Consider the following 18003-nt stretch of genomic DNA (forward strand, 5'->3'; position numbering starts at 1 on the left):
CTGGCTGGATTCCTGAGGATGCAGGTGACCTGGAAGGAAGCCCAAATTCCACATCTTGACCAGGAGTAGGTGGAAGTGAGGGAATGTGCACTTATTAGGCACCCCTGTATATGTCCCCTGGGTACCAGGGGCATGGACAGGAGGCCCCAGAGAGTGGAGAGGAAGCCAAAGCAGCCCAGCCCAAGCTAGGACCACACAGGTCCAGACAGTGCATTGGGGGACCCTCTCCATCTTCCCCTCTCAGGAGCCCTAGGAGCTTTAATGCTGTAGCCAGAGGGAGAGTCACTGAGTGCTCACTGGCTTCCCGCCCACTGCAGATGCTCATGGTCCCTGGTGTCCTCAAGCCTCATGTGAGAGCTGCTGCTCCGAGCTGAGGCCTGGCTCCCAGGAGGATGCCCCAGCCGCCAGCCAGCTCCCGTCTGCACCATGAGTGATGAGCGGCGGCTGCCTGGCAGTGCGGTGGGCTGGCTGGCATGTGGTGGCCTCTCCCTGTTGGCCAACGCCTGGGGCATCCTCAGCGTGGGTGCCAAGCAGAAGAAGTGGAAGCCGCTGGAGTTCCTGCTGTGCACGCTTGCGGCCACCCACATGCTCAACGTGGCAGTGCCCATTGCCACCTACGCCGTGGTGCAGCTGCGGCGGCAGCGCCCTGACTACGAGTGGAATGAGGGCCTCTGCAAGGTCTTCGTCTCCACCTTCTACACCCTCACCCTGGCCACCTGCTTCTCCGTCACCTCCCTCTCCTACCACCGCATGTGGATGGTGCGCTGGCCCGTCAACTACCGGTGAGCTCTCAGGCGTGTGCAGGTGTGCACTTGATATCTGGTGTTCTTAGAGAGGGGGACATGTGGGCAGGAAGACACACCTGGTGTACCTGTGTGCACAAATGGCGTTGGTGTGGTGACAGTGCCCCCAGTGGTGTGCCACACCTGTGTCGCTCAGGGGCCATGCACATGTAGGTGTGCGTGGGTGTACACAGTGTCCAGTACAGAAATGCCTGGCGAGAGGGATGTGCGACAATGTGCATGTGTGTCCCCTATGCCAGGGACAAGGTCCCGCCATGCTGGTTGTGCCATGACTATGATGCACTAGGGGCCCGGGGCGGCTGGGAATCCTCTGCAGGTCCCCAGGGGCCTGGAGAGACCCTGTGAGTGACGCTGGGCCCCTCTGTCTTGCCCCCACCCCATGCCAGGCTGAGCAACGCCAAGAAGCAGGCGGTGCACACGGTCATGGGCATCTGGACGGTGTCCTTCGTCCTGTCGGCCCTGCCTGCCGTCGGCTGGCACGACACGAGCGAGCGCTTCTACGCCCATGGCTGCCGCTTCATCGTGGCTGAGATTGGCCTGGGCTTCGGCGTCTGCTTCCTGCTGCTGGTGGGTGGCAGCGTGGCCATGGGTGTGGTCTGCACAGCCATCGCCCTCTTCCAGACGCTGGCTGTGCGGGTAGGGCGCCGGGCCGACCGCCACGCCTTCACTGTGCCCACCATCGTGGTGGAGGATGCACAGGGCAAGCGACGGTCCTCCATCGATGGCTCCGAGCCCACCAAAACCTCGCTGCAGATCACGGGCCTGGTGGCCACTATCGTCATCATCTACGACTGCCTCATGGGCTTCCCCGTGCTGGTGGGTGAGGCTGTCGGTGGTGGGAGCCTGTCGGGGGTCATGGGCACTGGGACAGCCCTGGGGCTAGGCACGCTCCGGGTATTAGGCGGCTGAATCCTCACACTCAGTCCTTTGAGAGGGCATTATCATCATGCCCATTTTACAGATTTGAAAACTGACGTTCAGAGAGGTAAAATGACCCACCTAAAGTCAGGGCAGCCTTGGTGGGATGTGAACCCACGTCAGGGGACTGCTGAGACCAAGGTCTTTCTGCCACATGGCAGGGGACTTTCTTCTCCTCACCTGCATGAGGCCCATTCAATGCAGGGGGTGTGGAAGGTGGGGTAACATGCCCACGGGCTTCCTGGTGGGTCCAGGTCCCAGGATGGACAGAGTGGGGCTCTGGTGTGGCCAAATTGGCTTTGGTCCTGAATGAGGAGGCGGGGCAGGCCTTGACTGTCTGCTGAGGAGTTGGACTTGATCCCAACGGCTGAGGAAGACTCTGCCAACAAGGGCCCAAGGTCCAGCGGCACTGCCTGGGGTCCTGCCTGTGAGGCTGGGCCCAGGCCTGGCCCGAGAATGAAGTCTGGACTCAGTAGCCAAGCCCTCCCACCCACCCACGGACCTCCAGCTCAGCCCCCCAGAGGGTCTAGAGTGAGACAGGGAGGGGGCTAGGGGCAAGGACCAGCCCAGAGGCTTCATCCGAGCAGCTGGGCAGGGCTGTGTCTCTGGAGTCATCGCAGGACACGAGCTCCAGAAGGTGGCGGCTGGGGTGGCAGCCTCAGAGTCGGGGCACATACTGCCCCACCCCCGGCAGGCCCCGTATCCCCCAGATACCGGGTCCCCCTGTGTGCAGTGGGGCCCAGCGTCTCCAGTCCCCGTGCCGATGGAGAGAAGGAGCGTGTGTGAGACTGCAGAGCCAGACAGGACCAGCAGCGGGAGAAGTTTCTCTTCAGGGCAGGGCATGTGTGGAGCCCACTCCACACTGCAGGCCTGGGACAGGGTCTGGCATCTTTTTTTTTAATTTTTTTAAATTTATTTATTTATTTATTTAGTGTGTTTGTGTGTGTGTGTGAGGAAGATCAGCCCTGAGCTAACATCCATGCCAGTCCACCTCTTTTTGCTGAGGAAGACTAGCCCTGAGCTAACATCCTCGCCCATCCTCCTCCACTTTATATGGGACGCCGCCACAGCATGGCCTGACAAGCAGTGTGTCGGTATGCGCCCAGGATCCGAACCCGGGCCGCCAGCAGCCGAGCGCGCGCACTTAACCGCTACTCCACGGGGCCAGCCCCAGGTCTGGCATCTCCTCACCCTTTGGGGTATTCCTGGCTGGTTTCACAGATGAAGAAACCGTGCCCCAGAGAGATTTAGCACCTTTCTGAAGGTCACACAGCTCACACGGCAGAACCAACGCCGTGTCTGCATCATGCCCACTTGCGCTTTGATGGGGGGGGTAAAGGTCACTCTGGGGCGGAGCACGAACTCTCCTGGGAGAGGAGGAATGAGGGGTCCCTGGACGGCGACTCAAGGCCGCCTGGCTGGACCCTCTGATCCTCAGAAACTGCCCTCTGATTCTCCTCCTCTGGGGTCCAAGGCCTAGGCCGCAGAGTAGGGGCAGGGCCGAGGAGGCCACTGGCCGTGGAGTAGCGGGAATGGCACAAGGGTCCCTGAACTGGGAGACGTGAGACTTGGTTATCCAAGCCTTGGTTTCCTCTTCCAAAAAGGGGGTGGTAATCTATGCCACCACCTCTCTCCTTGGGCCCTCATGAGGGTGACATGAGGGAGGCAGGCCCAGCGCTGCTCAGTACGCTGGGAAGGGCTGTGCACACATGGGGTTAGAACTGTTCACTTGGGCAGCTGGCAGCTCTTGGTGGGCGGGGACTTCTACCCTCACACTCTGGCTCTTTCCTGCCCAAGAGCCTGGAGCTCTCTCTCGCCTCCTCCTCCTCTGGCAGGTGGGCAGTCAGACCTGCCACATGGATGGGAGGACTGAGGCTGGGAGGGGAAGCTGTGTGAAGGGGGTCCTGCCCAGTGCCAGGCGAGCCCTGTGCCCACAGGTGGTGAGCTTCAGCAGCCTGCGGGCAGACACCTCGGCACCCTGGATGGTACTGTGTGTGCTGTGGTGCTCAGTGACCCAAGCCCTCCTGCTGCCCATATTCCTCTGGGCCTGCGACCGCTACCGCGCTGACCTCAAGGCCGTCTGGGAGAAGTGCGTGGCCCTCATGGCCAACGATGAGGACTCGGACGATGGTGAGGATGGCCTGAGGGTGGACCCCAAGAGAGTGGTGTCTAGGTGAGGTGACTGGGGTCAGCAGGGTAACAGCTGTCAGGTGACCACCCATGGCATTGAGGTGACCCCATTCTCAAATGCCAGACCCCTGTGTTACTCCCAAATGTGCTTAAGCCCCTGAGGGACCCGAGCCTGGTGTCCCACAAGGCTTTCTCCCATCCAGCGTGGCTGCCCCAGGTTATCAGATGTTCTGGTTAACGGAGTAGCTGTGGACCAGACTGAAGGTGTTCCAGCAAGCTTCCGGGACCACTCCTCAGCCTTAGGGTCCCCAGCAAACTGCCCTGGGGGCTTCTGTAGACCCAGGTCCTGTCTCCCCCCAGCAATAACAACGTTACCCTAGGCTGACCGCTTGCTGCATACCAGGCACCATCAGCCCCTCGTGTGCATTTAGTCTCCCTAAAGCTGCTGAGGCAACCTCAGGTCCCACCCCCAGAGAGGAGGAAACGCTCATAGCTGAAAGGTGGCAGAGTCGGGATTTGAACCCAGGACTCCGCCCTTCCGCTTTTCCACTTACCAGTCCCCTGCCCTGTGTGTGCCTGTGGGGGTCCCTGGGACTCACTCCTGGAGGCCCCAAGATTCCATGGCCCTAAGCTTCTGCCTCACCCTGCAGATACCAGCCTGGAGGGTCGCGTCCCCCCGGACCTGGTGCTGGAGCGCTCCCTTGACTACAGCTATGGGGGCGACTTTGTGGCCCTGGATAGGATGGCCAAGTATGAGCTCTCTGCCCTGGAGGGGGGCCTGCCCCAGTTGTACCCACTGCGGCCCTTGCAGGAGGACAAGATGCACTACCTGCAGGTAGGGACAGGGCAGGGCTGGGACACCGCATATGCGGCTGGGGGGGGTACCCTGACCTCCCCAAGGCCTTGCCTCTCTGAGTCCATCGCTGGCCTGCGACAGCTCCAGAGGGTAGCTTTCCCCCTCCCAGGACGGGCTGACCCCAGGTCGCAGAGCATGTGCAGGTGAGCCCAGGCGGGGCACCCCAGTCCCTGTCCGCATGTTTCCTTTGCTATGGGAGAGTAGTCCACCTGGCACCTGTGTTATTTTCTTGGGGCTCAGCACCCCACTCAAGGGGCCTTCTCCCCAACCGACCCAAGCTACAGACGACCACACTGAGGCTTGGAGAAACTGTCGCCCCAAATCTCACAGCTCTGGGTGCCCTGGTCCCCGGCCCACAGGCCGCCCTGGCCGGTGCGGAGAGGCGGCGTCCCCATTTCCGAAGAGGGCAGCCTGGAGTAACTCCGTCGTCCCCACAGGTCCCGCCCACGAGACGCTTCTCGCACGACGACGCGGACGTGTGGGCCGCCGTCCCGCTGCCTGCCTTCCTGCCGCGCTGGGGCTCCGGCGAGGACCTGGCCGCCCTCGTGCTGCCCGCCGCGCCCGACCGGCGCCGCAGCGGCCTACTGGCCTTCGCTGAGGACGCGCCCCCGTTCCGCCCGCGCCGCCGCTCGGCCGAGAGCCTGCTGTCGCTGCGCCCCCCGGCCCTGGACGGTGGCCCGCGCCGCGCCCGCGACTCGCCCCCCGGCAGCCCGCGCCGCCGCCCGGGGCCGGCGCCCGCTCCGCCTCGGCCTCGCTGCTGCCCGACGCCTTCGCGCTGACGGCCTTTGAGCGCGAGCCGCAGGCCCTGCGCCGCCCGCCCGCTGCGCCCGGGCCCTTCCCCGCCGGTGCCCCGGCCCCCGACGGCGCCCAGCTCGGCGAGGACGCGGCGCCCCCTGGCGGCGGCGGCGGGCAGCGGAGCCCCGGGCCCCGTCCGACTGCGCACGCGCACGCGGGCCCCCTGCGGACCGGCCTGAGCGTGTCGTGGGGCGAGCCCGGGGGCCTGCGTGCGGCGGCCGGCGGCAGCACCAGCAGCTTCCTGAGCTCACCTTCCGAGTCTTCGGGGTACGTCACGCTGCACTCAGACTCGCTGGGCTCGGCGTCCTAGGGCCCGCCGGCCCCTGCCCACGCTTTTCAGGCAGGCCGCCCGCCCGCGGGGGCCAAAGCACCAAAGATACCACCCTGTCCAGGCTCGGGGGGCGGGGAGTGGGGGCCGCGCTGAGCCTGCCAACGGCACCTGGACGTGTGCCAGCCCTGCCAGGGTGACGGGGCGGTGGCTCTATGCCGGCCCCGGAAGCGGACGTTGTCTGGAGGGGCGATGACAGCCCTGGACTTCACTGGTCTCAGACCAGCCTCTAGGCACGGCATCTCCGAGCAGAGTGAGGCTGGGCTTGGGTAAAGGCGGGCTCTGCACGCCCAGCTGCGCCTCCCCCTGCCCCAGGACAGCTGGGCTGGGGGTGGTGGGGGCTGGGAGCCCAGGGACAGAGCCACCACCAGACAGAACAAAGCCTGGCCCCGCAGGAGCGAGAGCCACCGGACTGCACTCTGCTTTCCACTCTTCACTGTAACTGTCTCACCTCAGGGGGTGGGGTACAGAGGGTCTCTAAGCACAGGGGTCTTCAGAGCCCAAACAAGCTCTCTGAGCAAGTTTCATTGCTGACCTGTTCTGCCTCGGTTTTCCTATCTGTGATGAGCAGATGACCATGTTAACTCTCAGGACTGTTTAGAGAAGTCTCCTGGTCCATGTGCCCTGGCCACCGAGTGGACAGGGCATGAGAGTCTAGTGCCCTCTGTGGTTCCTTTGTAGGGGTCAGTCTTCAGTATGTGGCCTGGTTTGGCACCAGGCCTGAGGCCTCCCACTCTCAGTGCCCCTGGCCCCCTTGGGAACTCACTCCCCACCCAGCTAAAGCACAACACTTCTGCACCATCACTGTTGGCACCACCCCAGCTTGACCACCATCAGCATCCCCACCCTCGTCACTCCGCCATCATGGTCTACCCTCACCACTTCAGCCACCTCTGTGACTCCCACCGTGAAGGTTGTGGTACATGGTAGAAAGGTCTGAGGCAAAGGGGGAGTGGGCTTCCTTATTCTGGTGCCCATCCCTGGCCTCATCCCCCATCCGTGCAGGTCTAGCCAGGAAGGGATCCTGGCTTAGAGGCCTCCCAGGTTTTGGGTTTAAGGCCTGGTCCCTGGCAAGGGTCCTCCTCCACCCTGGGGGTAGGGTTCTTCTTTGCCCTCCCTCCTGGACAGATCCCTTGCAGGCCTGAGCTTTGCCCTGGGCCCTGGGGAGGGGCATGCTGGGTCTTCTGTGGAGGAAGACCCTAGATTCAGGCTAAGAAGAGGCCCAGGAACAGTTGCGATCTTGAGCTGGAGGAATAGGGGCAGATGCAGAGGCTTCCTCCTCCTGGCCCCTGCCTCCATGCAGTGGCCTCTAAACCTGAAGACCTAGCGTGAATTCTAGAGCCAGCACGGAGCCTGCCTGCTGTGTTCCCTCCTGCTCTGCAACCTGGAATTGCAACACTGCTTCTGCCTCTCAGCAGCCAAGCCCATCTTCTCACTCTCCAGATAGGGTCCTGCCCCAGAAGAGGCCTCTGGGAGGGGGGAGGATGGGGGACCACCTGGCTCCATCTCTGCTTTGGAGGCCTCTCCACTCCCTGGCTGTGGGCTAACTTGGGGGGATGAGCTGACCACAGGTGAGCAAGGCAGGGGACTGCAATCCAGCCCTAGCCGTGGAAGGGGCCACCTCTGGCCAATGCTGCTGTGCCTTCAAGGAGCAACATGTCATTTGGGGGCAGAGGTCATCAGTTAGCCACTGTCCCCCCTCAGGCTGGCCCATTTGTCACCTTGGGTTTTCACTCTGTGTATTTCATATCCAATGGCAATACTTGCAAGGGGACGTGGTACGCTGAAGTCCCTCCAGTCCTGGTTTTTACAAAAATAAAGAGGAGGACGCCAAGCAGAGGACCCTGGGGCCTGGGGCTCCCTCCTCACACTCTGCATCCTCCAGGCCTTTTTGCTGCGTTGATAAGCAGCTTGACCCTGGGCTCACCGGGAGGGAGCTCTGCTTTCCTACCACCACCCAGCCCAGAGCCAGGGATCCGTTTGTAGTTTTTTGACAACTGAGCATTTCTCTTCTGTACAGAATCCAATAAAAACTTCCTATGATTTGCACCTGGCATTCCTAGGCTGGCTTCATGGAAACACCTTCCAGCTGCCCCCAATGGCTCTCCCTCTGGGTCCTGAATTCCTCCGCTAGTGCGCCGTTACTCCGGCTCGGACTTGCCCGATTGCGCAAGTGCTGCGGCCCCACCCAGCGAGTGAGACGGGCCTGGAGCAGCGACAGGATGGAGCGGTGGGGTGGGCACCAAAGCCCTAAAGCAGAAGCAGCCCTATGAGTGCAGGTGGCAGCCTCTGCCCCAAGGATGGCTTCAGGGGCCGCTAGCTCCTGTGAGGTTGAGTCAGGAGGCCGAGTAAGGGCAGGGCTGTTGGACCCGACCTGAGGGCGCCGGACCTGTTGTGCCTGGTGACCAGCCCGCCGGCCGGGGTTGGAATTTGGAGGCCGCGCCCTGGGTCCGCGGTGCAAGATTGCCACCTGGTGGCCGGCAGAGGGATTAGTGCTGGAAGCCGAGACTGGAGAGACCGCCTGGGAACCGCCACAGCCGGGACCACCGACCACGCCTGCGCTCCAGAAAGCCCCCTGGGTGAGGTAGAGGGGGCAGGCCGCCCTCTCCCCGCGGTCTAACCAAGACGGGTTTAACAGACAGGTAAGGCAAGGGCAGCCCACAACGATAAGTGTTTTATAGAAAATTGATATTTGTAGCAGGCATAGTGGGAGAAATTAGAACCTTCGTGGTCTCTATACCCATTTCACAGGTTCGTACTGTCTTTATTCTGAATTTCAAGCTTCTGGGAGGAAGTGCCGGGATCGTCCTGGGCTCGGCGCAGGATCCCCGTCCCCCACCCACAGGCTGCCCCTCGTGGGCCGGAACCCCCTGGCTGGAGTCCGACCACAGCCATGACCTCATTTTGGACAGGCGCAGAATGCTCCGAGGTTTTCGAGGGTCGCGGGCTCCCTGGCGGCCCAAGAGGTCCGGAGGCGGGGGTGCTGCGGGCCCGTGGCCTGGACTGCAGACCGGGGGCGTCTTTGCTGAGTGGAGAGGGGCGAACCCTCTACGAGAAGAGCCCGGGTTTGTTCTAGCGCCCCTCAAGCCCGCGTTATGGTGCGCGGCGTCCCTCCCAGGACCCGCGAGGGGCGGGGCGTAGGGCGGGCGGAGCATCTTATGGGGCGGGGCTTCTGAGAGGGGCGGGCCCCGGAGCGCGCGCGAGCCTGGTGGGCCGCGCCGTGTGCGGAGGGGGTGGGGATCGTGGAAGCCGAGAGGGTCTGGGGTAGGGCTGGGCTGGGGGCCCCTCGCCGGCGGGGCGGGGCGGTGCCTGGCGCGCTTTGTGCCGGTGGGAACCGGGCGTCCCCGGCCGACTGAATGGGCCGGGGCGGGGCAGCGATTCTCCTCGCTGCGAGGGGTCCGCTCTGCGCCGCTACCGACGGCGACCTTCCCACCGCAGCGCGGCCGCGGGGCAGGGGCGGGGGCGGGCTGCCGGCCGGGGGCCCTGGGAAAGGGGCGCAGCCTGGGACACCCCCTCCCAGTCCCACTAGAGGGTGGGAGGAGACTGGGGTCCAGCCTGAGAAGGTGGGGCTGGGATGGGGGGTGGATTATGCCTAGACGCGCAGACCCTGGTCCACGAGTGGCTCCGTGTATTTCCCCGAGTTCGCGAGGACGCAGCACCCTCCCCGCTACCCCCACCCTGGGACCAGGACAGACGACTAGGGTCCCGGCCGTCACCACGGGCGCGCTCAAAAAAGTCCCTGGGTCCCCAGGGCACATGGGGGCCCCCCTGAGTCCGAGGCCGCGCCCGCCTCACCAGGGCCGCCACACGCGCAGCCCCGGCCCCGGGCTCTCGGCAAAGCGGCGAGAGGCCGGCTGCGGCTCCGGGACGCTGGTGGACGGGCCGGGGAGACCTCCAGGGAAGAGGAGCCGGGGCGGCGGGGACTGCGAGCTGCCGGCAGCCGGAGCAGGGGCCCAAACGGCCGGAGCATAGGGGCCGCAACGCGCTGGCGCCTCCGGGCCGGGGCCAGCGCTGTCCATGGTGCTGCCACCCGCGCGCTCGTGCACCAGCGGGCAGCGCAGGCCGCCGCCGCCCTCGTCTCCGCGCCGCAGAAGCTGGCTGACGCCGGGCAGACAGCCGCGGAAGCCCGACGGGTACTCGGCTCCGCTGGGGACCGGCCAGAGCCCTGGGGGAGGGGATTGAACGGGAGAAATGTGGAGAGGAGGGGAAAAAAGGTGAAGGGAAAAGGAAATGAGAGATGTAGAGAAGAGAGAGAACGGGAGGGGAGAAGTGTAAAGGGGAAAGAGACGAGAAGGGAGGCGAGAGGAGGCACCCCGAATGTCTGCCCCGGGGTCCAGATCTTCCCCCACCCGAACTACAACTCCACAGCCAGCCAGGTCTTTGCTGCCTCTCCCCCTCCAGCGATTTGGGGCCCCCTCCTCACTGCCCTGAACTTTCTTCTCCATCCATTCCTCCTTTATCTGGCCTTGTAGTATCCACGGCTCTGACCCCACAAGTTACCCCCCCTTGCCCCACCCCGTCCAGGACCCCCTCCACCTTGCACTGCGTTCTGAAGGCTTTTCATGTACTTGACGCTCAGCTCCAGTATGTCTGCCTTCTCCAACTTGCGTTTCTGGATCTGTGGATCCGTGGAAAAGGCTCTTAGCTGGGCAGCCCGGTTGGAGAGGATGAGGTAGGGGATCGCATCACCCCACCACCACCACCACCACGTCCCAGTGTCTTACCTGGTGCGAGTAATGTTTCTCCAGCAATGACTTGAGCTGCTCCAGCGACACATTGATGCGCGCCCGTCGCTTCTTCTCCATCAGTGGCTTGGAGATCTGTGGAGATGGGCTGTTAGAGGGCAAGGCCGCAGCCCTCTCACCCTCTGCCCCCACCAGCCCGGCCAGGGCCCCCACTCCATGCCCCTCAGGAACCCAACCTTGCGGAAGCTGCCGGAGGAGGGACCGCCAGAGCTGCCCTGGGTCTCCAGCTCAGTGCCCATGCTGTCGTATCTGTGCCCGGGGGAGGTGGCGCCGCCTTTATAAGTGTCCCTCGTTTACATGTCAATGAGGCACTCCTGGGCTTGAGGAACCCTGAAGGGGAGGGGATGAGAGGACTATGCACCAAGAAGTTCCACGCCTCCCTCTGCCGGTCCCCCTCCCACAGCCCAGGCTTTGGCCTGACCTCCAGGACCCCTCCTCCCTCCCGAGGGACCCCTTTTACCCTTTCTCAGTCTTTCCTTTATCCCTCTCACCCCACCACTTCCTGAATCTGGGGTCCCCTCCCAAGTCCACCCCCTCCATGCCCTGCCCTGTCCCAGTCTCCCTAGGTTCTGGACCTCACTACCAGGCCCACTTGCCTAGTCCTCACTGCCCTTTGTCTCTGAGCATTTCGAGGGCACCCACTGGGGGAGGTCCATCGGCCCAGCCAGCTACGAGCCCCACTAATCACTATACAGAGCATAGGGCCTCCACTGGCCTAATGAAGATGCGGCAACAGGGAGCACCCGCCAGTGAAGCCTTTCTGCGGGCTTCACACTCTGGCCGTGCTGGCAACGCCGCATTAGTCGCCCTAATGTCGGGACAATGCAGCGATTTTCTGCCTGTGGCCACTCAAAGCCGGGCGCAGGCCGGGCCCGCGGGGGCCACGCATCAACATGTGTCCCATTAAAGCGTGCAGCCCGCCCGCGGGGCCACAGCCAGCCTCCTCCTCACTGGGGCCTTGGGACTGGGAGCATTCCTGCCCTGGGGTGCAGCCTGGGCTCAGGTGCCCTCTGGCCTTGTTAGGACCCAACCCATACTCTTCTAGCTGGGAGGCAAGCCCCAGGCAGCCTCAGGTCAGGGCGAGTCAGAACGACCTCCCCCATCTCAGGCTCTGAGGACTCTTTCCCTCAAAGGGATGGCCTGGGAGTTTATTCCCAGTGGCCTTCTCTGCCTCCTAACAAATGGGAGCTGGGCGTGGGGAAGACCACGGATCATCTGCGGCAAGCACCATTCTAAGCTTTTGGAGGTCCGGAGCCCCGGCCCCTTTTCATTATTCAGGCTGTGGCAGGAGACCCAGGGAGCTCAGTGGAGGAGGCGCCTGCCCCAGGCCGGGCTAAGCCCTAGGGCAGGACTCCAGTGCAGTCCAGGCTTGGGCCCCAGGAGGCTGGACTCCAGTAGCTGTGGCGGACAGGAAGGCTGACGTCCAGGGGACGTCCCGGGGTTCAAACCCACACATCTCCCTTTCCTGGGCTCTCATGGCCTCAGTTTCAGGGTTTGTAAAATGGGGTTCTGAACAACGCGGCCCCCCCCCCTCGGCTGCTTGCGAGAGCGTTGGGGAAGTTGCATGGATGCAGAAGTTCTGCAGTTGAGCCCTGCGGCAGAGGAAAGAACTGGCCTTCGCAGGGCCTCAGCTTGAGGGGGAGGGGAAACTTCTGGGTCCTCGGTAGGCCCCCCAGTTCCCTCGAGCTAGGGCATCTTTCCCCCAACCCGCCCCAGCCCGGGGCGTTGACCAGCCTTGCCCGGGCATTGGCGTTCCCAGGCGCCAAGCAGCGTGGAGAATCGCGCCCCGCCCTCCTTTCAGGCCGAGGCTGCGGTGATAGCGGCTCTGGGATGCTCTTCCGCCGCGGCCGAAGGACCCGCCAGGCAGGGCCGGGCCGGGCCGGGCCTGGGGCGGGCGGCAGGGCAGAGGCCGGACTGCAGGCGCAGGCACGCGCCGGGCAGCTTTGAAGCGCCGGGGCTGGCCAGGCCCGAGCGGCCTCCGTGCGCTCGCTCCGGCTCGGAGCGGTGGCGGCGCGGTACAAAGGCGCCGCAGGGCTGGCGGGCGGCGCGGCCGGGCACAAAGGGGGCAGCCGAGTGTTAAGGGCATTGTGCCGGCCCCACAAAGCCGCGCCCGCGCCCGCCCCTCGGGGCCAAACTCCGGGCGCCCCACCGGGCGCGGACTTCCAGCTGCTGCACATCTGCACGGAGGCTGGGCGCGCGCCTCGCTCGGTCCCCCCTCACCCCCGCCCCCGCTCTCGAGTCGCGCGGGCAGCGGGGCAATTTGTCCTCTAATTATGATCCCTCCCCATAAACCTCCGCCCGCGCCTTTCAACTCCGGCGCATTAGCAAACCAATGGCCCTCCGTGCTGCTCTCGCTGCCCACAGCGGGGGCGCCGGGCCCGCCCCCTCTCCAGAGTTAGGGCCGCCATAAAGGGGCCCGCGGGCCGCTCCCGCCCGCATCCTGGCACCCGCAGCTCCTGGGGCCACCACTCTCTGGAGCCAGTGCCTAGGGACCCCGGCCGCGCTGGGTGGGGCCGCTCACTTGGGTAGCTTAGTGTTTCTTAAGGAGTGGAAAATTGATCGCAAAATGCGCTAATTCTCAATGTTCTGCTTTGGCTGCAGGAGGCGAGGCCGGAGGGGGCGGCCCGGGCGGGATTCTCAGTCGTCAAGCTCCGGCCCTGCCCACTTAATGGGCCTCCGCCATCGCTGCCCCACCCCCACCCGGCACCACCCGCTGCGCACCCCCCACACACTCTGACTGATGTCTCCCACTTAGGCTGATCTCTCCACTTTCCGGGCTTCAGGGTGGCTCCCCCGCCACTAACAGACACCTTCGGCCCTCTCCTTGCCTTGAGCCCACTGAGGATCACGCAGGACTCAAGGCTGAAAGGGATCCCTGGGCAAGTTCCATCCTCCTTTTTTCCTGTGCTTGGAGACGGCTTCCAGCTCTCCATCTGCACTGTACCCTCAATTCGGGCTCCTTCTTTGGGGCAGCCACTTCCCCCACTAAGTGAAAGTCGGATCTTTGCATTGGGCAAGGTCATTGGAAAGGACAGTAAAAAACCCTCTATCGAGATCTTTCCTTCTCGGAGACCCCTGCTGGGGACCTCCAGGTCCACCCCCTCCCCTACTCTGCAAGTCCTGCGTCTGGGCATCCTCTGCAACTCTCAGGCAGGCGGGCTCCCAAGGGGCTCGCAGAGGAGGGGGAGGCCTTTTCCCCATCCTGATCCCTGTCCTGAGAGCAAGCAGGACATAGCACTCTCGAGCTGCTGGGAAGGGCATGGACCAACTTAGAAGCCAGGCTTATGCAAGCTGGGATGTAGGCCACCGACTGACTCCCTTTCCATCTTTAGCATCTGGAGTCCCCGGGGGGCCTGGAAAGGAGCACAAGTCCAGGCAGAGCGGTGAGGAGACACAGGCCGCCCTCTGCTCATTCAAGGAAAAACTTCCTTCTGTAACTCCAGAGGGGTCTGGGGGCTTCCAGGGCTACTCAGGGCCCTCTGCTTCCTCATGCTGGGGAATTTAAGGTGAAAAGTGACCTGTGCCTTTGTCCCTCCTTCCCCCATTTGGTTTTCATGACTTTGGCAAAAGAAAGAACATCGCAGAATGAGTGGGGTCTAGAAACTCGGTGAGGAGGGGGTTTGCAGGCCCAGGACAAGAGCCCTAATAGACATCCCACTAGCCATCTCAGGTGACAGCCCTGTGCAGGGTCTAGGTCCAGGGTAGGAACTCCTTCCTTCCTGCAGCCTCCAGGCATTTTAAGCAATGCTCACGAAGGCTGCTGCGGGTGCGGTGACTGGAGGGAGAAATGCACCTTCCCCCTGCGCAGATGCATTTCAGAGTGGAATGAAGTGATCGCTCCATGTAATTAACTATCGGGACACAGCAGAAGCGCTGAAATGACTCAGCCGATTGTTTCCAGATGCGGTTGGAGAGGCTGCAATTGTTTAACTCTCTTTAGCTGTGTTGGGGCTCCGAATGGCCCGGCAGCCAAGGGCCCTCCAGGAGACAAAGGCTGGGACTCCGGTGAGTGCATCAACACTGAACCGGGCTGGCCCAGCCTGGGGAGAGTGAATTCAGGGAGACCCCCATTGTCCCAGCCTATTGTGTTTCTCCCCAGCTGGCTCTAATCTTTAAATATTTACCCGGCCCCTTTGTACACATATGACTTATGCACTTCGGGCTGATGTGCTCATAAATTACACGTCATTTACCCGTTTCCAGACTAGGAAGAGGGGGCTTTCATGCCTGGAGCCCGGAATAGACAGAGGAGGATGAGGGTTCCCTCCCAGGGAGAGCTGCAGCCACACTGGACAGGTGCCTCCTGGCCTCCATGTGGGAACTGGACAGGGCAGAGGCCTGTGAGTGTCAAGGAGCCCCAGAAGGCCACTCTAACAATGCCTGACTGGGGACCCACCAGCAGGGAGGAGGGAGAGGCTGGTTTCCGGGACTTTTTCTTACTTGGTGTCAGGCTTGGAGAGGAGCAAACTTTTCATCCTGGGAAGCTGGTATGGGTTGAGTTGCTTGGTTATCCACTGCGGCGAGGAGAGGCGAGAATGCCCCATCCTTGCACCTGCCTCCTGCTTGCTCTGGACCATCCTCCCTTTCTACGTTCTCTCTTAATCAATGAAGCAACCCCATTGAAGAAAAGGAAGCTTAATTTCATCTCAGCCTGCAGTTTAACTTGGGAAAGTCAAGGTGGTCCTTAGGGATCTTTAAAACAAAAGGGATCCCCACTTGGGCCCAGGATGGAAAGCCACCTCAGCTGGTGGGAGGATGGCAGGACTTGGGGGGGGGGCGGGGAGCTGTAGAGGGACCTTCCTGCATGAGAAAGGGCTCCCTTTGTGCTTGCCTGCAGCTCCTAGAACAAAACACATTCAAATGCTTATTTACAAAAAAGACAGGCGAGGCATCCCAGGGCTGAGTAGTTTTCCTTTATTATATTTTTGTAGGTTTGTGGTTCCCCTAGCCTAGGGGATAACAAACTGTGATAATACTGGAGAACTGGGTGCAGAGTGGATTTGTTTGATCAGATTGCTTTCCTCTCTGGTGGGAAAGCAGGTCTCTGTGTATGTGTTTCTGTCTGTATCTCTGTGTGAATTACTGTTTCCCTGTGTGTCTGTGTGTATCTCTGTGCGTAACTGTTTCTCTGGGTCTATGCCAGTGTATTCATATATTTGCTTACTTGCCTTTCTCCTCCATCACTGCTCTGTGAGCCCTGGGCCCTGACAGATTCAACAACTTCAGTGACTTCTGAAAATTCCCCTTCCCTCAGATCCTGCCCTGTGTGAGAGGAGACTGCCTCCCCTTTCTTTCTCCCTTCTCCAAGATGGGGCTAATGGAGATATAGCGTCTAAGGGGAAGTGATGGACAGAGAAGAGAGGGTTGCTCAGGCTGGATTACATGTTCCTCTGTGCCCCCAGCATGGGGATGGTCCCTGGAGGTCATAAGTCAGCGTGGAGAGCAGACGCCAACGGCCAGAGAAAGAGCTTCCTGGGAGCAGCTCTATGCCCCGGGACCAGACTCACTTCCAGGAGTGAAGATGGAATGAGCGCCCTCTAACGGCCTCGAGGTGTCCTGGCACTGAGGGAGAGGTCCTGAGTTTGTGGGAAGCAGTGAGAAACTGAGGCCAATGGCAGGAGCTCTGGCTCTCAGCCCCCGGGAGCGCTCAGGCCTCCTTCCCACATGGCACTGCAACCGGGTAACTTCAGATTTTAAAACATTAAATCTTTCACTTCCCATCAACTGAGTTTAGCAAATGTCTGCTGAGCACCATTTAAACACGGTACTGGGCTTTATAGAATGTTATCAATACCTGACCCAGTTTACAGAAACTGAGGCTCATAGAGTTGATTTGCCCAAGGTCACAAAGCTGGGCTGCAGCAGTGCTGGGGCCCAGACTCCAGCACAGCCTCTCCATCCTTCTCTAAGCCCAGCTGCCCAGACGCCAGGCCTCCTGCCAGGTCCTTTGGGGACAGAAGAGAGTGGGGCAGCCAGGGGCTCAGACGCAGAGATCTGCTTGCCTGGCCTCAGCACTCCCTGACCCACTCTGGGCTCCAGCCTCCCCAGGGGCCTGTCCCCTATCCTGCCTCAGGCTTGCTTCCTCCTGCTGGCCCTTCCCCCTCCCTCCCTCCTTCTCCCCCCTTAGACAATGCCCTTGCACTCATTTCCAGCAGCAGGCAGGCTGCTGGTCCCTGAGGGCCCCAAGGCCTAGCTCCAGCCTGTCTTCCATGCAGACTCCTAACCCTCTGGCTCTCCCATCCTCGGGCCTCTCCCTGGGGTCCCTCTCTCTCTTCTCCATCCTTACTTGGCTCCTGCCTCACGCCTACCCCACCGTAGTTTATTCTAGGCACTTGCTTACTTGCCTTTCTCCTCCACCACCGCTCTGTGAGCTCCTCAAAGTGGGAGCATTAACTCTTTCAAAAAGTTAAGAACAATTTCTGATGTTGATTGTGGGCAACACGGAAAATACAAAAACATATAAAGAAGACAATAACCCCCATCACCTAGAAATAACCATTGTTAAAATTTGGTAAATTAAAAAATTATTAATAATACCTACCACTTACCGAGCAATTGCTTTGTGCCAAGTGCCCGGCATACTACTTATTCCAACCAACCACCACATGGAGTTAGGCATTATTATTTACCCTCCTTTTACACATGAAAAAACTAAGCTTTAAAAGATTAACTTACTTCCCTAAAGTCACACAGAGCACAGAATTTTACTGAAGCTCCCTTTAAGTCCACATTTTACGCTCTCAACCATTGTGTTCTCATGTACCCACATGGCCTTCCTTTCAATCTTCCTTCTCTGCAGAGACGTGCATATTAGAGTTAATAAAACTAAACTCAAAAAAAAAAAAGGCCAAAAGTCGCCCAGAGTTCTACCCCCGAAGACAACCGCTGTTAAATAATTTTGGCTTCTATTTCAATCATTTTCCCAGGCTCACACTTACGCTTTTGTTTTTCCCGAGTGAAGTCAGGATCACACCAAACTTTTGTATTCTGCCTTTTAAAAAAAGTAACATATCCTAAATTTTTCCACAACCGGACAATATTCTCCCTCAACACGAACTGAAGTGGGCGGTCATCCTGCTGTGTAGTTGCCCAGTGCTGGGTTTTTAGGCTGCCCCAAGGGCAGTGTCCCCGCGCAGGCGCAGCCTGGGACCCAGTGGGCGCTCGGGGACCCCGCTGAGGACGGGCGAGGGGTGCGGCGCTTGCCCCTGTGCGCGGACCCCGCTGGGTGGGATTGACCCGCGCGCCTGCGCGCCGACGCCTGTCAGTTTCGGGGAGGACCGCGCGGGGCTGTCCCAGGGGGGCGTGGCTTCAGATTGCACATGCTTTCTCCGGACAGGGACATTCTGGAGTTTGGGGCCGACTTCCGGCAGACGCCGGCGGCGACTTCTCGGCCCGGGACCCAGGTGCCCCGCTGCCCCGCCCCGCCCG

The 18003-nt window shown here is 61.4% G+C and overlaps 2 protein-coding genes across 2 annotated transcripts; one reads left to right on the top strand and one right to left on the bottom strand.

Moving 5' to 3' along the window:
* Window positions 1–358: 358 nt before the first annotated feature.
* GPR153 (G protein-coupled receptor 153) lies at window positions 359–7879 on the top strand. Its single transcript, XM_087446907.1, is given in 6 exon segments — window positions 359–782; window positions 1190–1619; window positions 3659–3851; window positions 4502–4686; window positions 5145–5439; window positions 5442–7879. Coding segments are annotated over 6 exon segments (1830 nt in total). The 5' UTR covers window positions 359–426; the 3' UTR covers window positions 5813–7879.
* On the bottom strand, window positions 6528–17707 carry HES3 (hes family bHLH transcription factor 3). Its single transcript, XM_004425526.2, has 5 exons — window positions 17514–17707; window positions 10752–10905; window positions 10555–10650; window positions 10367–10448; window positions 6528–9995 (listed from the first exon to the last, which is right to left on the bottom strand). Exons 2-5 carry the CDS (start codon window positions 10812–10814, stop codon window positions 9622–9624), a joined length of 615 nt encoding a protein of 204 aa, XP_004425583.2. The 5' UTR covers window positions 10815–10905; window positions 17514–17707; the 3' UTR covers window positions 6528–9621.
* Window positions 17708–18003: the final 296 nt, after the last annotated feature.

The sequence above is a fragment of the Ceratotherium simum genome, chromosome 22 (genome assembly GCF_057802395.1).
Source record: "Ceratotherium simum simum isolate JZ-2026a chromosome 22, ASM5780239v1, whole genome shotgun sequence".
NCBI classification, from domain to species: domain Eukaryota; kingdom Metazoa; phylum Chordata; class Mammalia; order Perissodactyla; family Rhinocerotidae; genus Ceratotherium; species Ceratotherium simum.